This window comes from Erythranthe guttata, chromosome 14, assembly GCF_056151865.1.
Source record: "Erythranthe guttata isolate IM_541 chromosome 14, IM_541, whole genome shotgun sequence".
Lineage (NCBI taxonomy): Eukaryota > Viridiplantae > Streptophyta > Magnoliopsida > Lamiales > Phrymaceae > Erythranthe > Erythranthe guttata.
This window is the reverse complement of record NC_142546.1, coordinates 3,636,900-3,662,535: the sequence shown is the minus strand read 5'-3', so window position 1 is coordinate 3,662,535 and position 25,636 is coordinate 3,636,900. Positions and strand designations below refer to the sequence as shown.

General features: G+C 33.3%; 3 protein-coding genes across 3 annotated transcripts; 2 read left to right on the top strand and 1 right to left on the bottom strand.

Moving 5' to 3' along the window:
- Positions 1 to 10,384: 10,384 nt before the first annotated feature.
- LOC105958610 (uncharacterized) lies at positions 10,385 to 12,111 on the top strand. The gene is made up of 2 exons (XM_012982610.2): positions 10,385 to 10,549; positions 10,844 to 12,111. Exons 1-2 carry the CDS (start codon positions 10,520 to 10,522, stop codon positions 12,002 to 12,004), a joined length of 1,191 nt encoding a protein of 396 aa, XP_012838064.2. The 5' UTR covers positions 10,385 to 10,519; the 3' UTR covers positions 12,005 to 12,111.
- A 566-nt stretch (positions 12,112 to 12,677) lies between these two features.
- LOC148764947 (uncharacterized) lies at positions 12,678 to 14,450 on the top strand. The gene is made up of 2 exons (XM_088813072.1): positions 12,678 to 12,817; positions 13,194 to 14,450. Exons 1-2 carry the CDS (start codon positions 12,788 to 12,790, stop codon positions 14,334 to 14,336), a joined length of 1,173 nt encoding a protein of 390 aa, XP_088669198.1. The 5' UTR covers positions 12,678 to 12,787; the 3' UTR covers positions 14,337 to 14,450.
- A 610-nt stretch (positions 14,451 to 15,060) lies between these two features.
- On the bottom strand, positions 15,061 to 23,344 carry LOC105958631 (Tetratricopeptide repeat (TPR)-like superfamily protein). The gene is made up of 13 exons (XM_012982635.2): positions 23,000 to 23,344; positions 21,047 to 21,198; positions 20,056 to 20,197; positions 19,458 to 19,574; positions 18,398 to 18,803; positions 17,474 to 17,512; positions 17,257 to 17,378; positions 16,890 to 17,036; positions 16,634 to 16,723; positions 16,434 to 16,558; positions 16,116 to 16,321; positions 15,502 to 15,626; positions 15,061 to 15,378 (listed from the first exon to the last, which is right to left on the bottom strand). Exons 1-13 carry the CDS (start codon positions 23,210 to 23,212, stop codon positions 15,187 to 15,189), a joined length of 2,076 nt encoding a protein of 691 aa, XP_012838089.2. The 5' UTR covers positions 23,213 to 23,344; the 3' UTR covers positions 15,061 to 15,186.
- Positions 23,345 to 25,636: the final 2,292 nt, after the last annotated feature.

Here is a 25,636-nt window from a genome sequence, read left to right as displayed (position 1 = left end):
CTATTATCTTACATTCATATTTTAAATATAACTAAAGGAAAATGCATGTTATAGTTCTTATGATAATTACTATTGTTATCTTACTTACATTTTTAGATAATTATTAGGTTTGATTAGAGAATATGTTGTTTGAAAAAATACTACTCTAGTATTTTTGTAGTTTGAATGTTAAAGTACTTGGAGCAAATAAGACTTTAATTATATATAAGAAAAAAGTGGAGTGTAAGTACTTTTTGAAAATAACTTAAACAATTTATTTCTAAAAAACCTAAGACCAAACACATTTTAAGAGCTTATGAGCTATTAGACAAAGTAAACAACTTACGAGTTGTTTTGAGGAGCTTATAAGATTAGACAAACACGCTCTTAAATCTTAATGTTATCTACATGGATTCTTTGATTAGGAGGATATTAAAAAAAATCATTCTTCGCTCGAGGAATATCCGAAAAAATTGATAAAGGGTGTAGTATTATAATGTGAAATACCAAGAACGGCAATTATATTGTCGTGATAAATTTCACATGCAACTGCAACCGAGCGTATCCGAATAAATAGTAAAGTGGACTCAAAAGAGTCGAATGAGCAATTTAAAATACACTAACTGTGTGTATTTTATTGCCTCCACTTGTATTTAATTACTCGATGTAATTTTTCCGCACGTGCCAATTACATCGAGAAAATACAGAGTGGAGGCAAAAAAACAGCTCCGTTGTACTTTGATTCTTGATCCACACAATGAAGTGCACCTTTTGTATTACTTCAATAAACAATTAAGATAATCCTCTACTTTCCACGTAATGCACCCCATGTCTAAGGAGTTTATTAATGATTTTAGGGTAAATTACTAACACCCCTGAGGTATGGTCAAATTATAAAAACACCCCTCTTGTTTGGATAATTACAACCACCCCCTCAGCTCTTCAAATTTAGTGGAATCTTCGAGATTATATGAAATATTATCACTTTTGTACCCGTTTTATATCATTCAAACTCTACATTATGAAGTAAGATGATCATAATATGTGATTTTTAGCTTGTGTATATCAGTTTGCAGTGCATTGAAAACTGTATTTTTACACAAAACGAATACAAACTAGAGCACATTCCACGGAATCTAGATGATTATATTGAATTTGGCACAATAAGGGTGGAGGTGTAAGAAAAAATCATAGTTGAGGGGGTAGATGTAATTATCCAAACAAGAGGGGGTTTTTGTAATTTGACCATACCTCAGGGGTGTTTGTAATTTACCCATGATTTTAATCACACAATTATTTGTCATTTCATACTTGTTACATACTCGCTCCGTCCAAATTTGAATGACGTTTTGCGTTGTTGCACACATATTAAGAAAATTAATAAATATTTATAGATTATAGTGAAAAGCATATGAAAATACTAATTTATCCTTGACATTAATTATTTTACAACTACTCCCTCTGTCCCATATTATATGTCTTTTTAGAGAGTTTTTTTTGTCCCAAATTATTTGTCATTTTAGATTTTCAATGAAACATTAATTGCATCATTTTCAATTTTACCCTTAATCACTCCTAATTAATTAGTTAAGAATCAATTAATGTTGAGGATATTTTAGTAATTGTATCTGTTTTTTTACTATAATCTATGTACATTTATTGATTTTCTTAATATGTGCAAAACAAACCAAAACGACATTTAAATTGGGACGGAGGGAGTAACTAATTAGGAGTGATAAAGGGTAAAATTGAAAATAGTGCAATTAATGATGCATTGAAAATCTAAAATAACAAATAATTTGGGACAAAAAAACTCTCTACAAAAACATATAATATGGGACAGAGGGAGTAATATACAAGTATATTCTTTTTTTTTTTTTTTTTTTTTTTTTTACCTATTTTACTATTTATCAGAAATTACAATTAAAGAAGTATAAAGAGTAATTTTGTATTTTTTTTGTCAAATAAAGAATATTAATTACAATTATTTGTCATTTTATAACTTTATTACATATACAAGTATATTTTACATATTTTACTATTTATCATATATTACAAATAAAGAAGTATAAAGAGTAATTATGTATTTATCTTTTTGTCTCTTAAAGAATATTTAAACTTGAAACAACAAATAAAAAGCAAAGATTGCATGGGAATGTGGGAAGTATGTTAATATTATCAAAATGAATTAAAGTGTAATCGTCCTCATTTAAGCCCATATTCAATGCATAAAGCTCACGAATGTCAACAAACACCAATAATTAATTAATTAATTACTAATTAATTATTAATTAATTGAAACTTCAAGTTCCAACACTAAACCAAAACCCTAAAGCATGAGGGCATAAGCCGCAGATTATGAAATAAGGCAGTATTTTATTAATAAGGTAAATTACACCCACACCCCTGAGGTATGCTTAAATAATGTTAAGGTCCCTATGGTATCAATAATTACACTTACCCCCCTGAAACGTTGTTAGAAACTCAATTGGGATAATGCATTGGATACATTATTCCGATAGGGTTCTAATGGACTATTACTTTTAGCTAGTGGTGCAGATAACATAGAGTTATGGGAAGTTATGGGGTGACATGACTCCCAATATTTCTTAAATTACCCATAACTTTTTGTTGTCTCCACCATTTCCTGAAACCAATAATCCGTTAAAAGTTAAAACTCTATCGTAATAACGCATTCAATGCATTATCCCATCAGAGTTTATAACTACGTTTCAAGGGGGTGAGTGTAATTATCGATACCACATGGACCTTAAAGTTATTTAAGCATACCTCAGGGGTGTGGGTGTAATTAACCCTTATTAATATGCTAAAGGCTGAAACCTCTATTATGAGATGAACTGAATAATATTATTCATTTAAATTTATTGTTTTAGGTAATTAAATTGCACATTCATGAATATAGTAACTTGAAATAATATTATTCCTAAAAATATTTGAAATAATGTGTAACAAAATCGACTTATAAACTGTTCATACAAGTGTTTGAACTCGGTTTAATATTTGAATTATGAATAATAATCATTTATTTAATTTATAAATATAATTTAAATATTGAATCAAAATTATAACACTTCGACACTAGACGTTTAAATCATAAACAACCACAAATTAATCTAAAATATTTCAATCATCCACCTGAGCAACAATCTACGGAAAAAAAAATCTCGAATTAAAAAGATTCAAACGTCACGAACAATATCCAAATTCGTCCCTCCAAAAACCGAACCCCAATCTGTACAACCGAAAAAGGGAGCTCCCTTCAGTCCAAGCATAGAAAAGAATAGGATGAAATTCGTGTGCCGCATCATTCACACATTCGTAGTAGCACAAAAAATCTATTGTATACTCTACTTCGTTTGAGTGAATGAGTCGGCACCAAATTCAATATCCCTTCGCCTCTCCGTGAGTGGACTGAAGAAAGCTCTCTCGAACCATTATATTAACTAAGAAAGCATGATTGTGATTCCCAAGGGAAAAATGCAAGAATAAAACTGTAAATACTACTTACCGATTTGTTGTCTTAAAATGAACCATATATATAGATCAGTGAGAAGAGGAATTCTTGCAGGAATCACGGAGGAACAGAAACTGTAGAGAGTCAAAGATTACTCTAGAGAGAGAGAGAGAGAGAGAGAGAAGAGAGAGAGAAAGCGATATGAAGAAGATCTCTGGAGTGTGAATATATATTATATATATATATATATATGTAGGGTTGAAGAATGCAGGAAGTCTGGTGATGGGACAGCACTCATCAATTGATCTTTGAAATTTATGATCTAATTATTTTTAACATATATAATAAATCTTTATTTTTTATCCAAAAAAAGGAAAAGAAACATTAATTATTTTAGTCCACCAAAATAATTGATCCCATATATTTTTTTACATTTAATTAATCAATTACCATTTCCATTATTTAACAGATACTCCATCCTGTCTTTTTTTTACATGATTTTTAAATAATTTTCGTTTATGGGATTACTATTTGACAAATTTATTCATTTTTTATAAGATTATTTATCTTCTCTTTTTTCATTTAACTAATTTATAATATTAAGTTAAAGTTGGACAAAACGATATATATATATGTATATATATATATATATATGTATATATATATATATATATGTATATATATATATATATATATATATATATATATATATATATATATATATATATATATATATATATATGGGTGAATTTGTTTGCTAAGAAGCTTACCACTGATTGTCCTATCGTATAATATCGATTTTCTACCAAAAAAACGTAAGATGATGGTGCCCTACTGTATCGATATATTATTAATAATATTTTTTCTTGTTATAATATCTTTTTAGGTACTAAGAAAGCTTGATGTGTTTTATTTGAAAAAAAAATCATGATTTGAAGAGATTAATATATTTGGAATTGATGAAATTTCAGTAATTTAGTGAGATATTAAATAACTGATAAACTAATAATTATTAATTTATATATTAAATAATAAATTATTAGTTTTGGAAACTATCATTCTTATTTAATAAATATATTATTTTATAATGTATATATTATGCAATGTATCATTTTTTAAAATTATATTTCGTTTATTCAAGGTATCTTGTTCAATATATTTCAAATATTTAAACTTGTGATGTGGGGATTGTGAGAGCTTTCAAGATGTATTATAGTCGACAATTTTATCGCAGTTTTTTAGACGGTTATAAAATAGTCGAACCAAATCTACCGAAGATAAGTGTTCCTTTCTTTTTTTTTTTTAGGATAAACGGAAAATATATTAGGCGAAATTCGCCAGTTCATGAAAATATAATTTCAAATTGCATTTGTCATTGTAAAATTTATTCAAATGATAACACGGCTTCGAATAGATTTGGATGAAAAATAGTAGAAAATAAATATTCTTTTTAATGTTGTCGACGCCGGTCGTTCAAATAGTAACTGAAATTAATGTGATACTAGGGTTTGAAAAATGAAATTGAAGTAAAATTAGGGTTTGAGTATACATTGTTGTACACTGTTGATTTGATGTTAGCAATTTTTGATTATTTTCCATTATATTAGATTATCTTCATTATTAGTTCACTTGGAATATAATTGTCCACAAAACCCTTAATTTATATCTCTAAGAAAAACTATTTATTTATCTGTGAAATCAACTGTAAGAGACCACTTTTTTGTTTCCAGCATTTCCAAATCAAAGATGAAAATGTTTTTTTTTTTTGAATTTGCTGAGTAATAGTGAAAATATATGCTAATCAATTCAATTTAATTAACGAAATAAAGTTCTAGTATTACATAAGTTTATAACATGAAATTAATATTACTCCGACATCACAAAGTATTCAGTTATCAAACGAATTAATCAAATACAATTCTGATATTTGTTCAGCATTCAGCGTGGAACGCTTAAACCTTGTCAAACAAAGTCTAAAACATTGCCTTAGCGATATTAAAATCTTTCTCACGGTGAGATTTGACGAGAGGTCAAAATCTATAGGACCATTTAGTAAAAAAGAAAAATAGAATAGATAGATGTTAACACTGTTGAATGATCATCTCAACTAAAAATTTAAAAATTTATATAAATATATGATTTAATATTAATATCTTCAATAAACACAAATTCAAATAAACTAGAGATTTGGAAATATTAAAAAAAAAATCAAGAGAAAAAAAATATTTTTTGGAAATAAAACTAGCAGACACTAATGTAGACAAGTTGAGATAGCAAGTCAAAAAAAATAAAAAAGGTAGCCAATATTCGGTTGTCTGGTAAAGTGCAAACCATTTTTCCAAATAAGCACAAAATATTGGTTTTTACATATACACAACAAAATTAAGTTGCACTATCTTTTATTGTGCCCATTAGCCACATACACTGTTTGTTGATAAGGAATCTTCTTCTGTTCGATGTGAAAATGTTCGAATTCGAATTCCCTTGGCAACGGTTGCTAGATCGAGCTTGTTATACGTGGTTAGTCTAGTGTGGTTTACATCTCTCGTATGATCTGCAAGCTATTATACGAGAGTATATGTTTACCCAGTGCACCTGTATTTGTGTGTTTGTGTGTGTGTATCACACTTTGGAAAATCGTTTGCAAACACCGCCTAAGTATTTACACTAGAGATTGAAGTTTTTCTGTATTTACTTTTATTGTGTTTTAACTAAATATTTTAGACATATAAATGAGTGTTGTATTTCGATATACTATTTTTATATAGACATTTTTAAGAGAAAACTAATTTTCAAGTATGTCGACTTTCAAGTTAAATTAGACTTATAGATATTAGTAACCGTAAAGTTTTACAAATTTTGGTCTTATTGCCGATTTCATACGAAGTTTTAAAGTTTCTTCCGCTATATATGAATTTCTCTGGTGAAAGTATATATTTATTTAAAATTATGAGATTTTAGCATTCGGCACCCTTGTGTAATCTATAATGGCTAAAGAGTCCCTATGTCAAAACAATTAGCACATACACCCTGTGTTGCATAGTCAACGATATTAAGGCCCTTACGAGCTGGTCGTGTGACACACTCGTCAAATATGCGACTGGGGTTTGATTTTTGACGGAAAGACCCAAATACCCTTTAAATTATAAACTTCAAAAATACGCCCCATAAAATTTTCAATTTTTTTAATTTAGTCCTTTGAAGTTTTAGAAAGGCTCTCTTCTTCCTCAGTTAGGGATTGATTTGTAATTTTTCAAAAATACAATGAACATAGTTGATTGTCGCTCTCCTTCCGGCGAATACTCCCTCCGGCCTCACCTCCCTCGATATCCTCAGCCTCCGCTTCGCCCCACCACTTCAACATTTTCTCCGTCGAAATTCGATTCGGTTTGGAGCTAAGATTCAATCTCATTATTCTTCTGCAAAACCCATCAATAACCCGTGAAAATATCTGCCCCCATTGAAGACAGAACTTTCCAGAGAAAAAAATCCATGAGAAAACTATTTTTTGCATTTTTTGGCGTCTTCTCCGGCGTCTCCCGATAGTAGCCCACCACTATGCAAGGTACCTGATGCCTCCGGATCCAAACCTCCCTGTTGTTTTTTCTCTTTTTTATCTTCTTCTCCAACGACGGCGACGATTAGGGATTTGGCGGTGGTGGTGATTAGAGTTTTGGCTCGAGTTTAGTATATTTTGCTAGGCTTGCTAAGATTCTAGAATTTGTAAAAGAAGAATCGGCTGGTATGGAACTGGCAAGGAGAAGTTGGCGCTGAAGGGGACGAGAAGAGTGGAGGAGGTGGGTGGTGGAAGGAAGGGGCGACGGCGTGAAAATGTGATTGTCGAAGATGCTCTTGTGAGTTTGATGGTGATGGTGATTTCAATGGAGAAGAAGAATTTTGGGGAAGACATGTTCTTTCTCACTGTTTGGAGGCGACGAGTACTGGCGGTGGCGGTGGGAGTTTGCCGGTGGTCGTGGCAATTTCAATGGGGGAAGAAGAATTTTGGAAATACGCAATTTTCTCTCTGTTTTTTTTTCCTTTTTCTTTTCCATAAAAAATGTTTTTTTTGGATAAAAAAAAATGTTTCTTTTTTCCTTATTTAAGAAATTTTAAAAATTACAATTTGAACCAAAGTTTTGAATTAATTAAATTTAAATCCAATTCGATTTTATGTTTGGGAAAAATGCAATTCAGTCCCCTAATTTAAGTTTCAGAAGTTTAGTAAAATTGTAATTGACATTTATTATATATCAAATCTAATTTTATATTACTCAAAAAAAATCTAATTTTATATTATTAATTAAACGGTAGTATAGTCATTTTCTTTTAGTGAACAAATTTATTTTCACTAGGACACACTGAACTAAATAAAATACAACATGGGGGGTTAATTGTTAATTATTTTAATATCAAGATTTTTTTTAGCCATTACAGCTTACACAAAGGGCCTGTGCAAATAACTCTTATACATAGGGCTATTGTCTTACAAAATTATTTTAACCGGAGAGTCTATCTATATAAAAAATTGTTGGTTTAAAATTAATTATTTTGTGACCGGTTTATTTGGGATTATTTTGTAGAGCCCCCTCATTTCCAAATTATATAGAACTAACTACCAAGTGGATTACACTCTAGGAAATACCCCCCTCATTTCGAAAATTTTTTGACATACCCCCCTGGGCTACTTGAAGTCCCTATAATACCCTTTTCAAATCAGTTTTAAACCCTAGCCCAACACATTTCGGTCTCTCTCTTCCTCTCCCAGATTCAAAATCTCGCCTCCACAAATCTCTCACTGGCCAAAATGCTTCCCGGAGTCATAACTATCTCTCCGGTGGTCGGAATTCGATGGTTTAACTACCGTTGGATTCCTCTCGTCGAGCTCTTTCTTTTGGTGGTGATTTCATTCAGTTTGGAGCGCTGATCTGTTTCTGCAATTTTTTTTCATTCGACGACGGTGGTCTTGCCGGAGCTTTGTTTTGTGTTCCACCCGTCGAAATTTGACGGGCTACCCACCGTTGGATTCCTCTTGTCGAGATCAGTATTTTGATGGTAATTTCGTTTATTTTTATGTTCTCAGATTTATTTCTATATTTTTTTTACATTTGTGGGCGCACGGAACAGTTGGTGGTTATTAGCGGCGTCTAGGGTTTTGGTAGGAGGCGAGCGGGGTGAAGAGTCACTATCTGTTTGATTTAAAATCTGTAGCATTTTTCAGCAATAGCCTCTGTCTCTATCTCTCGATCTCTTAGTGTTTGTTGATTTTTTGAGTGTTTTGATGTTTCTTCAAATTTTGTTGATTTGCATTAAAGTAATTTTTTTTTTTGTTTTGATTTTGCAATTACAACTTAATGAAGACCATTGATCATTTCCTTGAAGGTGTCAAAATTTTTGTTTCAAGTTACATCTGCTTTTTTCAACAGACTGTATACATTACTGTACATTACTATAGTAACATGTAGTTACATATGCGTATATTTGTGTATTTTCGATTTGTATTTTATTGGTTCTGAGGAGATTTATAATAAAAATATTGAAATTTGTAAATTTTTGTTGGGGTTTTATGAATTTCCTTTGTATAAGCAAATATTCGTGTGTGTATACAATTGATCGACTAAAAATATTGGGAAAAAAAATGAACATAACTACGAATTACTACATGTACTATAGTTACATGTAGTTATTTTCAGTACAGTAAGTATATTGTTTTGAAAATTAAAAAAAAAATAAAAAAAAATTATAAAAAAAAATGAAAAAAATAAATATATATATATATATATATATATATATATATATATTTAACAAACATGTTTATTATTAAAAAAAAGGAAAAAAAAAAGAGAAAGAGAAAATAATAATAAATAAATCAGCGAAAATGATAAATGCAGGTGTAGAAATGCTGAATGCAATTTGGCCGAAAATTGCATATAAGAGTAGTATAGTACTTTTACTTCTTCAGGGGGTAAGGGTGTGCGTGGGCCATAAACCCGCGGGTTCTATCAAGATCCGCCCTCGTCCTGTCAAATAACGGTTCTTCATTTTGAAGAACCAAACTTGTCGGTTCTCAACGGGTTTACGATAGGCGGGTCCATGGCGGGTTTGTATTTGGACCCTACATTTACGGGTCGAAACCCGTTATCGTCTAAACCATTTTTTATATAATTTATAAGTATTACGGAGAATAATTAGAAATTAAAAGGAATAACCTAAAATCTTAAATTGAAACCAAACATAAATAATGTAAATGTCAAGAGTAAATAAAAATTAATATAAAACTAAAAATAACTAATTCAGAATTAAAAGACAAAATTTAAATAAAATAAATATAGCATTTTCAAGGATAACCAACGCTATTCAGCTTCATTCAACATCATTTTCTTCCTTCTTTTTTCATTTGTGTGTTAACCGTCGTATATATATGTTTTTTTCCCTACATTTTCTTAGAGATTTGCATAATCTTTATAGCTATTACTTCCACAATTATAGTTTAGTTTATTTATGTATTTGAGACACTAGAGATACTTTATTTTTTCATTAATATTATTAATTTATTATACTATATAATGTAAACAACACGACGTCGTTTTGTACGGCAGGGCGGGACGGGTTTCACGGGTATTAAAAAAAATGAACCCGTCTTAGACCCAAATCCACGGTTCTTCACCATTTTAGGACCCAATCCTATGGATGGATTTATCCGTCCGGTCCCAACGGGGCGGTTTTTCACGGGTTTGACGGGTGTAGCGGGTTGATGGGTTCGACTTGCTCACCTCTATCAGGGGTATGTCAAAGAATGATTTGGGTTTGGAGTTATCCCTAGTTTATTGTTTATTTGATGACTAGGGGTAATTAGGGGTAATGTAAGAGATTATATTTTCCATCGTTTTTTTTTTAATTATTTATAGCCCTTGAAATTTATTTCCTTGAACACGGCCCATTTTCATTTATACAACCAGCCGATATATATTGACAACGTTCAGCCGCCGCTGCCGCCGCCGCTGGTTCATCGCCTCCGCAGGGTGTCGCGCATCAGTTCGGGCTGGTGACATTTGAATATCGACTCCGATGGCAAATACACAGAAAGAAAATCTGGAGGTAAAGTACTTTGTTGTATGTCTTTTTCTTTTTCTTTTTTTCATTTTATTTCTCAAATTACAAATTCAGTGAAAATTAAATTGTAGAACTCATAATTTAGTATGTTTAAGTGATGTAATTCATTACTGACAATTGTCCGCACTGATTAGACAGTTAAAACTCTATAAATTAATACAGTCGGAACTAGCAAAATTGTATTAATTTAATGAATTATTAAATTATCGAACTAATAATTTAATACATATTTACCGAAGTTTTTGATTTATCGAGATTCTACCGTATATGTATACGCAGAAGAAGTTGGATGATGGGAAATGCAGCCGTCGTAGTCGGCCTTATTACCCGAGGAGAAGTAAAGACAAGGGTTTGAGTTCAACGACAAATATAGAGTCTCTTCCAGACGAAATGGTGTTCCGTATTCTTCTAGAGCTCGATGCCGAAGATATTTACGAATCTGCCATGCTCGTTTGTCGCAGATGGTACAATATCACCTGCACGCATAATTTCAAACAGGAGCACCTCAAGCATTCGAGCCCCGGACTTGTGATTCAAAGCAAATCAGGTTCCATAGGTCCATCTTTGGTGACACTAAGTAGAAGAGGAGGCATAATAACAATCCGAAAGTTGAAGCACCCTAAAAGAAATTTGTGTTCCAAATACTGGGCTAATGGATTGGCATTGGAGAATTGCTATTCGAGGGATAATTATTTCGTCGCGAATCACGTAACTAATAAAAGAATTGCACTCCCTCGATTTTCCGGGCCCGAAGACTCGAACAACCATTATTCCTGCATAGGATACGCTCCGGCTTCGAAGGAGTACAAAGTGGTCCTGCTACAATCCCCCGGTTTGGAAAATCCCAAAGTACAAATATGTGCGATATTGACTCTGGGAGTCGACAAGTCTTGGAGGTACGTCGACACCCGACACGTATCTCTCGCAGCTAGGGACCTTTTCACCTCTTCACCGTTGGTTGTTGAAGGGTTTGTGCATTTTTTGTTTCCTTTAGAGAGCAATCGTCTGTTGAGTTTGAACTTGGAGAGTGAGATTATTACAGAGACCCTCATTCCGTCTCCTGAGGGAGGTTGTGTCAATTGTTGTTTGCGGGCGTCGAAATCTCTGACTCTGCTAATGGCCTCGCCGGGTAACTTGTCGTGGGATGTTTGGGAGATGACGGCGAAGAAACCTGGGGAATGGAATAAGTTGGGCAAAATTGACTTAAAAGCTCGAAAGAGCTGGATGCAAAAACAATTGGGGTGTACCCTTCGAGACGGCCTTTTCACGGTTTGTTGGTTGAATGACATGGAGGTGTTGGTTTTGCGTGCTTGGATGGTTTTCGATAAGGCTACGTTGTTCTATAATGTTCGTACGCAAGAAATCCAGGTTGTCGACTTGGGTTATTGTTCTTATGTTAACCTTCACAAGAACAGCCTCGTATGGTTTGATCGTACTTAGTGTAAAAGAAAATTAGCATTATTCAGATATTATTGATATTCAGTTATCAAACGAACTTAATTTAATTGTTCAGCATTCAATATTTATATATAATTCTTAGATACTCAGATACTTGTTGAACGAGCACTCGGTAAAGTTCATCGGTTAATTAGTTTGATCAACATTGTTTCGTAGTGTACATGGATCCGACTTTCTGAAAATGAATTGCAAATGTATTGAATTTAAAACAAGTTTGGAGCGAAATATGTTTATAATAAGTTTGGGTAATTACAGCCACAATTTCAACTATGTATTATCTTACGAAAATACCCCTCGGGATGTTAAATCGGTAAAACCGAACTGAAATTTCGGTACGCGAACATTTCATACCGTTTATCGAACTGAATATACGATTTGGTTTGGTAAATAACCGAATTACATATATTTTATGTAAAAATATTTAAAACAAGGGGCGGCTGTAATTACTCAAACAAAATGGGTTTTTTCGTAATTTGGACATACCTTACAGGTAGCCTAATTTGCCCTTGTATAAAATTATACATAGGCCTGTTATTTTACAAAATTATTTTAACCGGAGAGTCTATTTATATAAATAATTGTTGTGTTTAAAATTAATTATTTTTGTGAACGGTTTAAGAGATATATTTCGCATCGTTTTTTTTTTTAATTATTTATAGCCCTTGAAATTTATTTCCTTGACCACGGCCCATTTTCATTAATACAGTCAGCTGATATATATATTGATAACGTTCAGCCGCCGCTGCCGTTTGAATATCGACTCCGATGGCAAATACAGATAAAGAAAATTTGGAGGTAAGTACTTTGTATGTCTTTTTTTTTTTCTTTTTTTTTGCTCGGATTACAAATTCAGTGAAAAATTAAATTATCGAACTAACAATCTAGTACGTTTTTACCGAGTCGGGAGCAAAAAAAATTATTATTTAAGTGATGTAATTCATTACTGACAATTGTCCGCGCCGCTGATTAGACAGTTAAAACTCTATAAATTAATACAGTCGGGACGTGTAAAAATTCTATAAATTTAGTGAAATATTAAATACTCGAACTAATAATTTAATATGCTTTCACTGAGTCCGGACCAAGTCGGGACCAGAAGAAATTATTATTTAAGTAAGGTTATTAATTTATCGTGATTCTACTGTATATGTGTGTGTATATGCATATGCAGAAGAAGTTGGATGATGGGAAATGCAACAGTCGTAGTCGCCCTTATTACCCGAGGAGATGCAAGGACAAGGGTTTGAGTTCAACGACAAATATAGACTCTCTTCCAGACGAAATGGTGTCCCGTATTCTTCTAGAGCTCGACGCGGAAGATATTTACGAATCCGCCATGCTCGTTTGTCGCAGATGGTACAAGATCACCAGCACGCATAATTTCAAACAGGAGCACCTCGAGCATTCAAGCCCCGGACTTGTGATGAGTCTTATCGGATCAACTTCCAAAGCTCCATCTTTTGTGACACTAAGTAGAAGAGGAGGCATAGCAACAATCCGAAAGTTGAAGCACTTTCAAAATGTTAGTTTTACATACTGGGGTAATGGATTGGCGTTGGAGAATCACTATTTGAGGGGTAAATATTTCGTTGCGAATCACGTAACTAATAAAAGAATTGAACTCCCTCCATTTTCCGGCCGCGAACACACGTGCAACTATAATTTCTGCATAGGATACGCTCCGGCTTCAAAGGAGTATAAAGTGGTGTTGTTACAATTCCCCGGTTTGAAAAATCCCCAAGCACCAATATGTGCTGCTATATTGACTTTGGGAGTCGACGAGTCTTGGAGGTACATCGACACCCGACACGTATCTCTCGCGGCCAAACCGTTGGTTATTGAAGGGTTTGTGCATTTGTTTGCTCCACTGAGCGATCGTTTGTTGAGTTTGAACTTGGAGAGTGAGATTATTACAGAGACCCTCATTCCGTCTCCTGAGGAAGGTTGTGTCGATTGTTGTTTGCGGACGGGGAAATCTCTGACTATGCTAATGGCCTCGCGCAGCAACTTGTCGTGGGATGTTTGGGAGATGACGAAGATACCCGGGGAATGGAATAAGTTGGTTAAGATTGACTTGGAAGCTCAAAAGGGCAGAATGGAAAAACAATTGGGGCTTACTCTTGGAGGAGGAGGCCTTTGCCCGGCTGGTTGGTTAAATAACATGGAGGTGTTGGTTTTGCGTGAGCAGACGGGTTTCCATAAGCCTTATTTGTTCTATAATGTTCGTACGCAAGAAATCCAGGTAGTTGACATGGGTTATACAATTATCGTTGAACGTCACAAGAACAGCCTCGTATGGTTTGATCATACTTAGTTGCATTAGCTATTTTAATGTGTTTGATCATACTTAGTTGCATTAGCTATTTTAATGTATTTTCATACTTTAGCTGCTTTTATTTTTGAGTGTATTTTTATTAGTTGTTTGAAATTCAAATTTCACATTTAACTAACAAATAAAATTCTAGCATTAAATTACACAAGGTATGACAGGAAATCAACATTATTCAAACATGACTTATATTCAATTATCAAACGAACTTGATTGTTCGTCGTTCAATATTCAACGTTCAATGCTTAATTCAGATACTACACTCGGTAAAGTTCATTGGGGGATTAGTTTGATCAACTTTGTTTCGCAGTGTACATGGATCCGACTTCGTAAAAATGAATTAAAAAGGCATGAATTTAATACAAGTTCGCAGGGAAATATGTTTAAAATAACTCGGTTTAATAACGGATGTAGAGGTGTAAATGAAATTTTTAGGCTAGCAAGTTTGAGTAATAGGCTCGACAAAAGCTCACTCTCACAAGCTCAAGCACATGTCTTATTGCTCGTAAGCTCAAGGGCCGACTCACGAACTTTCCATTTTTTTAGTATAATAAGTAATATATTAATAAATAGTATAAGAAAAATATGTATCATATTAAAAATTTAAGCTCGAATTCATCAAGAGCTTAAGCACATGTCTAATATTTACCATTTTATATTAAATATAAAATATAATAAAGAGAGATATAATAATAACAAAGTAGGCATGTTTCTGTTGCAACCATGTTTTCAACTAATCAAGGAACCATTAGTTTTTAAATAAATACATGTAGATAGATGTATGCTTTGATATGTCGAAACAACTTTACGAAAACAACTTACGGGGTTTTAATTACTACAATTTTCTTTTGCCAAGCCTACCAATGTTCAAATCCATAAGCCTGGCCGCTGAAGGCATGGTTCGCTGAGGTGTCAACAGACCGACGGATTCAGGTATGTCAAGATCGACCGTTTTGGAGGGGCCCGCAATAGCTCGTTTCATTTCATTCTCGTTCAATTGATGAGCCTGGATTCTTACTTTCTCAATCTGCTCACCAATTTTTATGCAATCGAAAATATTAGCACCCATTTGAACCGATTGTTAGTAAATGAAAGCTAACGAGTAGTAAGATGAATATATGTGTGCGTGTGCGTGTGTGTGTGTCCTTACTAGTTCATTATGATGAACAGATGAGCTGGCAATGACAAGTCTTTGCTGCAACTCTTCTACTTTCCTTCTCTGGTACTCTATATTCTCCATTTCACTTCCTTTCTCTGCTGACTGTTGATACAAAACTAAACCAATCGAAAGGCAAATTACATACGTCAACTATTATATGAGCAGAGATATTATTTATGTAGGGTAAATTACGGCCACCTCCTGAGGTAAGGCCAAATTACGAAAAAACCCCTCCTCTTTGGGTAATTACAACTACAAATCTTCTTACACGTCCACCCTTATGATGTTAAATTCAACAAAATCTTCTAGATTCCGCGGAAAAATCTCTAGTTTGTACTCGTTTTATGCAATAATACAATTTATGATGCACCACAATCTGATATTTACAAGCCAAGAGACACATCTTATTATCATCTTGTTTCAAGATGTGGAGCTCGAATGGCGTAAAACAGGTACAAACTGGAGATATTTCACATAATCTAGAAAGAAGATTCCACTACATTTGACACCGCAAGGGTGGACTTGTAAGAAGATTCATAGTTGAGGGGGGGGGGTTCGTAATTTGACCTTACCTCACGGGTTAGCCGTGATATGAATATGTGTACCTGTAAAATTCGAGAGAACCCAGGTTTGTGTTGGTATATCGTTGAGCTTCTTTGCCAATGTAAGAGCAGATCTTAAGATCTCTCTAGCTTGTCCAGTGTCGTGCAGAGCAAGTGCCAAATTTCCTAGCACGGTCAGATACTGTGAAACGAGTTGAAGATTCCCTAAGTAAGTATGTGTAGTCTGCAAGCCAGCGGCCAGTCGGACTCTGCATTAAAGTTATGGCATGCTTCAGAAGAAGGCGAAAGAAAGAGACAAGATATTAAAGGTAATTTTGATTAGAGTTCTTCCACTAAAGAATCGAGCTTTCCAATCTTAACCTGGCTTCTTGTAAATTCTGTTGCCTCATCAGTAGAAATCCGTAAGTATACAGAGCAGTGGTCTTTTCTCGTACCCCAACAAAAGAATCTATCACTCCTAGAACAGGTCCAATCAAATCAACAGCCTGTGTTACAGTTGCGCTTTTGTAAGTTTGATCTTAAAATATCGACATTATAAAATATAAAATGGAAGATATTACCTTCGCTGAAGATTCAGCATCACCAATGCAGATATAAGAGACCGCTGCATAAATGTGGCTCATGGCTTGCATTGATTTGCTCTGTGTCAACTACATGTGAAACAACGGTTACAAAAGCTATAAATCATATATATATATATATATATATATATATATATATATATATATATATATATATATATATATATATATAAAAGAATACGTAGGACGGACAGCTGTTATGTAACTATGCCAGGTGTATGAAAGAGATAAATACCTTTGATACTTCAAGAAAATGAAACACAGCTTCACTATAACAGCCAACTGAGTGAGCATACTGGCCCCGTAGCATCTCTATTATACTCTCACAAGCCTGTAGGATAGTAGGAAAGCGAACAAACCAATTTCGCATCTGTAACAAAGCCTGTAGACACACCAAATGTATTGATCTCTTTGTGATATCGCGTATTTAGAATTTTACATGTACATTGAGATAAATAACAATAGTATAATAAAATTCCTAAATAGTATAATAAAATCAATCTACGAGTGTTACAATTTACGTCCTAAATAGCATATAATAAAATTCATCAGATTGAAGTCTATTTAAGATGAAGGAGAACACGATGGAGGTGATAACCAACCTCTTGGGCTTCTATGAATTCAGTCCGGGTAAGATCAATTGCAACTTTGTTTTCTAGGAACTGCATTAGAAGCATTAAGTAGACACCAGCCATCCAAATTGCAGAGTGTTGCAACTCCACTTCTGGATTTCGTAAATTGCATAAAACACCATGTTAAATAATTATAGCAACCTTTCATGGTTTACCCGTACACTCTAGAAATATTACCAAATCTCACCTTTGATCCCCTCGGTAATACCCAACTTCACCAGCTCATCTGCATGTAAACACCAGTCTAGATTTTAAGATACATATCTGAAACAAAATTACATATTTAACAATTTTTAAGTAAAAATCCCTCCACTAATAAAATATTAATTATACCAATGATTTATTTCCAAGATGATCAACCATTTAGTTTTTTCAGGTAATACTAACCATAGATTCATGTCTAGATCGACAAATAATTTAGAATGTGCACTACATATTAACTTTAGGGCATGCTAATCTCGAGAATACATGTACCTAAAAAGACCTAATGAAGTACATACATTTAACCGCAGTTGCTTCATGATCAGCTCTTTGAGTGAAATGCTTTTTCATTGCAGTATTTAGGATAATACCTGTATTATTCTTTTTTTAGGTCTATCCTGATGTTTACGCAAAATATGATAATAGGCAAAGTCAGATCCATAGTTCTGCAGTGTGACAATTGTAAAAAGAATATATCCACACCCTGCATATGCATAAAATGCAATTTCTCCCACTGCGATGCATCGGGTTATCTTAAAATCTTGACTAGGAAAGAAGAGATAAATGTCACTTTCATATGGTAACTACATACATTTGTCCATTTCAAACTTCATTTGCATTATCTGTATTCTCTCTCAGCGTATATATAGAGCCACTAATCTTGACAGTATTAGCGGAATAAGGTATGATAAAAACTGATCAAGGTTCTCTTTTACTAGTCAGTCCATAGGGAATTATTAAGACCTTATAATTCCATGCATAATGAATTTATCTCACCAATCATATTTGAGTGTTAATTAACAATTAAGTTCCGTGTGGTGATGAACATATAGGAAAAAAAATAACGACTTTGCGAAAACCAAAAGGAAAAAGGAAGAAATAAAATTTCCTATCACTTTCGGAAACCAACCTTGGATTATCTGTAACCCAGATTGAATCCTCTTCTGACACTCCTTAAAAAGCCCTTTTGGTCGGCTGAAAACAACCACCATAAGATTTACCAATGCATAGACTGCACTTTTCGGCAGCCATTCACCATCAATAGGAGGTGGAGCCAACTCAAGTTTCTCCTCGCATGCTCGCTTAACGTTTCCGAAATATGCAGGTTCCAAGGGTGTTTTTCCAGATGAGCTGTGATTTAGTGCACCAACTTCATTATTCAGGTCTTGGGACTGTTGCATTCTCTGTAAGTCGAACTTCATAACACCATCCAGTTTATCAATGCGTTGAGCAGCAGTCTTGTAGTCACATATCCGGAGTAAATAGAACAATTGCAACAGCTCGTGATAAAACAGTAAACCAAGTGCTTGTTGTCTCTGTTAATACAAAGGAGAGGAACACAAAATGAAGGAAAAAAATTGATTTCAGTTAGCATGCAGGTAAGATTGAGGATTGAAGAGGAAAGACGTATGTTTACACTATCGCAATTCTTAAATACACTTAAATGCATTCACACAGAAGCAAACTGTATGCACATTGTTGGTACTTCTACAGTACTGCACAGTGCATATGCAATATTTATCTAACTGGACTATTTAATGGTGTCGCAAAGAGCATATTCCATAACATCTCATAATGGGTTTATTTGTGCTGCCATGGGAGTAGTACTCGGATTGATGTGCTCACTTCTTTGTTAGTGAGAGGAACAGTGCGATCATGTTATCAATGAACAAAACCGTGGATAAGAAACATGTGATCATACTCCAGGAGTGGGATAGAATGATTCAGTTAAAAGAGTTTCCAAAAATAAGATTAACTAGGAACAGTTGAGAGGACCCCCCCCCACCATCATATTATTTAGATGCATTCACTTTGATGTGCAGTTTTGACTCAAATTGGTTTAGATTAATAACAAGTGAAGGAATAGAAGGACGGCAGAAAAATAAAAATAAAAAATAAATAATAACAATATTAATTTTAAAAATAATAATAATAATACTAAGATAGAAAGAGCAAATTAATTGACTTACTTTTTCAGGTTCGATGGATTCCCATATCAAATTGCATCTATTTACAGATTCCTCTACCAGATTTGTACTGTCCCACTGCATCACGCGCACGTGCAATATTGAAGTAGCAAAAAACATCTGATCCCCAACAGAAGAACAAAGAATTAGATGCCTCGAAGGATCTATAATCTCTTGTTGGCAGCCTAAATAAATATGAAAAGTGGATTTATCACATAATGGTAAGAAAGCACCAGGAACACGTCTAATATATATGAGTGCCAACAGAGTAACAGGTAAAAGAAAAATCCATGACCATTAAATGAAGATAATCTAATATACATAGTATTATACAATGCTAGATACAAATATCGAAGGAGTTCAAAAAGCAAGCACCATACATTGGTTTGCGTACAAGTCGTCTCCAAAAGGTAGCTCAAGGAAAGAGGGTGCACATTCCACATATAAACATTATGGGGGTCTTACCAGTTTGAGATGTGGGACAAATACAACCACTACACCCACCCCACGCATAGCGTGTCACTCACCCTCGTAAATTGCCATCAGTTGGGCCCCAAAAAAGATTTGACAGTTAAAGATATTCATAACAATTCAAACAAACCTGCAATTCTGGATAAAACATCTCCGAAGCAGAAGTCAGTCCTTGTTCCAAAGCCGAAATTGATCCGTGGTAGTCTCCCTCAATTATCAGGGCATTTGCGAGCTGAGAATTGAAGTTGCAATACCATAATCTCCCGGCAAACCTTCAAATAGGAAATCTTACAATTGTGAACAAAAACTTATTAAAGATCAACTAAACCTTATTGGCAAGAACAGGCATTCTAGGAATTGTCCATTATAATTCAAAGGTATTTACTATTCACTATATCAGGACAGATGTTAACTCAAACCAATAATAGTGAAGCATAAGATTCCAAAGCAGAAGACCAACAGCCAAAAATAAAGAATGTACAAGAAGACTTTAGAGGAATGCCTTCGAAGCGTAACACATCTAAGAAAGAAAAAATATCAATTTTATACCTTAGATAACCTCATTTCCTCAAAGAAGCGCAAATGAAATAAGAAAAACCTCAAAAAAGATCAGAACACACTTGTTTTTTTGGTAGCAAAACTACCTCCTTATTCGTTTTTAGATAACTAAAAACATTTTGAATAGTTAATTTGCTATATACTGTGCTTTGCAAAATTAATGACAAATTTTCTGCGGGGAGCTTCTGAAGAAACAAATGTGAACTAACTACTAAGGCAGATGGATATGCTATGCAACAATTGAATGATGACGACATAGAGGCGCTAAATAGTCGTGTTTACTCAAAACACATATCATACAAGATCAACATAGGACAGTAGATTTGTTTTTAAAGAGATTTCTATATGTGCTTTCTGTAGACATCCGAATGGTAAGACTTTTAGCAATGGAGATATGCCCTTTGAAATCAGTTTATGCTTAATGCTAATAGGAGGTTCAAGAGGACTTCTCACCACTCTATTGTGCAACATTTCTTTCTATTGTAAGGGAAAATATTCATTACCCAATTCCAACCCTCAATTCAAGCAGAAAACTTAAAGCTTCGTATACTAAGCAGACATACCCATCTCCAGAAATTGCAGAAAGTTCTAAACCCTTGTTTAATATCTGCTTTTGTGCAGGAATTGCTCCCACGAGATGGTAGCACTGACTCAACAGGCTATAAGCTCTGCACTTCAGCTCAAAACATGACGGAATAGACTTCAAGAGAAGTTGCTGCACAAAGTTGAGATACATTAGAAGATGAAGTAATTTTTCCTCAAGAAAAGCTAAAATGTGGTTTATAAGAACTACAAAAGAAAAAAAAAATCGAGTGACAATACCGATTTGCACATACTTAAGCAAAACGTAGTCACTGTGTTTGTCAGTAATAGTGCATTACTGATTCTATATAGTGACAATAAAAATGAGCTATTAGTGACAACATACAAAAAAGTCATCCCTTAATGTAAGCATTTAGTGACAACTTTTGATATTATCACAATTCGAGCTTCACTACTGTCATTTGTTCTTGTAGTGAAGGAAGCCAAATTATCTGCAAGTTATTGTCAAATTTTAGCAACGCAGCACGCTCTCATCAGGGGCAAGACCATAAAAGTATGCGTTTACGCTATAATCAGGGGCTAGACCATAAAAGAATGGGTTTACACTTATTCAGGGAAGTGTATCTCGTGTGCTACTAAATGAATTCAATTATTTATAAAGGACCCAGATGTTCATATCAATTAAACTTGTGATCCCTGGACCAAGATCGGCCAAGAACTACAAAAAACTTCCAATTTCTCAATTGCTACTATAGCAGTTCTTGCAAACGTAGTCATCAAGTCATATGTACCATGAAAGTAAGTTGGGTGAAAAGAGCAACTGCTAGTAATGTACTAATGCCCATCTAAGCAATCTGTCAACAAGTGTAAAACAATTGGATAGATCAATCAGGCGTCATTTGTTAAAGAGTTCGAACCATTTAGTTATGTAAACGGATATCTTTTATGAAGCGGGATATGCATAGTTATCGCCAGTTGGAGTCCGATAATTAATATAGAAATATTTAATGATGACGGGGAAAATTTACAAGGTTGTTCAGATTATGTACATAGGAATGAACAATACCCATAGGTCCGTGCTTATTTCAGCTGTTTATTGAATATAAAAGGTGTGGGCATTATTACATACTCCCTATACTGCACATTAATTATTCCTCTCTTCCTTCTTCCAGACGTACTGAAAGAAGATCTCAAATGGAACCTACTCTCTCAATTACAAAACTCGTTGCCAATTTTAATAATTAAAGATACAACAAAAACTAACTTTCATAATCTCATACAAATTCATGCTCCTCAGTGCAATTAGTGGAAAAAAAGGAATCAAATTACTAAAAATGAAAGGTAGGACGTAACCAAGGGTTAGGAATTCACACAATAAAAAACAAATGAAGGCTCGAAACCTCTACAAAACCCTAGTTGAAAAATGAATTTCACAATTTTGTACGTATAGGCTTCAAATTCTCTTCTTCAGCTATGATTAAGCTATTATTAGGAGAACATAAGTTAATACTACTAGTACTTATGGAACACCAAAAACGACGTTAGGAAAGGGTTAAGTAGCCATAATAACAGAATGATACATGAAAATCCCCTCTAATACAAAAGTAAAAGCCAACTGCAACATGTATTTCACTAGCTATTTACTCCCTTACATTTGTTTCGTCTTTGATACATCACTTGTACAAGTGGTAACACGGTGAAATTTCATAGCGCCCTCGATTCGACTCTAAAATCTAAATACATCTTCTCACTATTAGAAATGTTGACAGAAATCTCAATGAATGAGTGACATATCAGAGTTTTCGAGAAGCATGGCAAACAGAAACTAGGTTTATTTGCAGTGCGTGAATTTTTTGCAGCGAAAACCAACTATCATATTTGCGCAAATCCAAGCTACGAAGTAAAGGCAAACTGAAGCTAAAAAAAAATTGACAGAGAAATTGGGCAAAATAGTTGAACAAAGAGATACATACGGAGCGCTCGAGGTGGGATTTGGCGTGGTTGACATTGTGCGAGTGCTTGAGAAGAAGAGCGGCGAGTCGAAGGCGGGTTTTGATTTCGACAATTGGGAGAAAAGAGATTGGGCTCTGGCAAATGGCTTCGAGGCATTTCACCGCCTTACCTATCTCCCTGCTCTGCTCGTGGTGCTCCGCCAGTTCCCACAGCCCTTCCGCCACCGCTTCCATCGCCGCCGGATTACTGCCACCTCCCTTTCACCATACACTCCAATTTCAAATTTGAGAATGCAACCAGGTGAAAACTCGGTGAGTAGAGGAAACGAGTCAATGACAGGTCGGGTGAAGTCATGGAGGAATTAGGGGGCAATTATTTTTCTAGGCCATTTGGCCCAATTTATTTTACAAATGGGACATTTATTGAGGCAATTTCAATTCTACCAAAAGGCGTTAGTTCGACTTGCGCTTTTTAAGAAGCCGACACTTGTCATCTTGTTATTGGCTTAGTTTGCTTTTTTTTTTCAAAGGCTTCAGTCACGTGTCCTGAACTATCTTTTTCCCTTTTATTTTTTTGATTTTCTTTTTTAATTTCAGATTTCATTTTCCTTATTTAATTGTTGTATTTAATAACTAAAAATAAATAAATAAATTGCTTAATTAAAAAAAACTTTTCCTTATATTTTATATTTTGTTTAATTTTTTTTTTCAATGGCTAAACTAATAAAATGTCTAATTAATTAAGAAGCATTTCTGTTTTGCAAATTGCAACATACTTTTGTTTATTTAATTTGTGTTGATTTGAAAAGTAAATATAATAAAAATTTTAATTAAGTATTTTTTATAATAAATTTATAACTGAACACATAAATAAACACAATAATAAAAATATCTATGTTTCAATAATATCCTTTTCATATGAGAATGAACCAATTGGTAGAGGGTGCACGGCCAAAAATATTATTGAAACATAGATGTTCTTGTTATTTTGTTGATTATGATTTTCTTTGATCAAACTAAAATTTTCTATAAAAAAAATAATTTTTTTTTTAATTTTCAAATAAAAAAGATTTGCTACCATAAATTAATTAAATCTTTCACTAGTTTTAGTTGTTGGAAGAAAAAAAATAAGCAAAGTAAAACTTGTAAAGAAAAATAGTTTTTTAATTAAGTACAATTTAACTATTTTTAACTCCTAAAAACAACAAATTAAATAAAGAAAATAAAATCTACAATTAACAGTTAACAGCAAGAAAATAAATAAAAGAAAAAGATGTCTATACACGTGAGTCAAACATTTGAAAAAAGAACCAAGCAAAGCCAATAAAAAGTTGCCAAGTGGCGGCTTCTTAAGAAGCGCAACATCAAATGACGCGTATTTGTAGAATTGAAATTACCTAATAATTTGTCCTATTTGTGAAAACATTTGGGCCAAATGGCCTAGAAAAAAAATTGGCCCGAGGAATTAGTTACCTTGTGATGGATAAAAATTAAAATAAATAAATAAATTGAATGTGAAAAAAATAATTTTAATTATATTTCAATAAATTTTGGAAAATATAATTTTGATTATGTTCCAAAATTATTATTTTGGAGGTAAAATCGACGAAAATCGAATTTTTTTTCTTCACTAGCAAATATAGGGGTAAATTCTAACTTTTTCTATAATTTGTCTCGATATCACTTAACTCTTTTCTACCCTTGATTGCATTTTGTCCACCTGTACTTGAAAAATTGTCTAAATGTAGCCATCGCCATTAGTTTTCAGACCTCTGAAAATGACAAAAAAGTCACTCCTCTCAGTTTAAATAATTATTAAAAAAATTAAATATAAATTGTGGCTGGCGTCGTGGACTATGTTTTCTCCTTGTTTGAATTTTTTTTTAGTTTAATCTTTTTTGTTTTTTAAATAATTATTTAAACTGTGAGATGTGGCGTTTTTCTAATGTGTGGATTAAGTGTGTTTTTTTAAACATGGGGGACCAAATTGGAAATCAATGCAAACTTGAGGGGTGAAAATGTAATATCCCCAACATTAAATATATGATAATTAAATTGTAAAAAAAAAATTCACATGGATGTGTCTAAGAGAGAAATAATTACAAGAAATTGGTATAACCGAAATAGGAGATGAAAAAATAATAATAATTCATTTAAAAAAAATTACAACTATGCCATTAGGATTTTTTAGGCTGCTCTAGCGTTTCTTACGTTTATACATAAAGATTAAGCATTATTTATACCTCTTAAATCGAACTTTTTATGGTAATTAGTCTTGAAAAAATAATTTTAATGATACCGATTTATAATCTCAATTAAAACTCACGATAAGATAATTTAACATAAAACAAGATTTTTTTTATTTGTTAAATTACGTTTATAAATATTTTGAATTTTCAATCTGTCAAATTTCTATCTATTACGAGAGTTTTATTTTCTTTAAAATTTCACTCATTCAACTAATCCATATGCATTACAATTGCTTGTTCTAAGGAGTTCTAATGATCATATTGTGTACATACAATATTATTACTTATTTTGTTAATTAATATCTTAAATATTAGCTTATTTGTGTTATTTTTCTTTCATGAATATCCCTAAAAAAGTTCATGGGAGCTGCCCCCGAACACCCAATAAATTTTAGTACACTCACTAAGA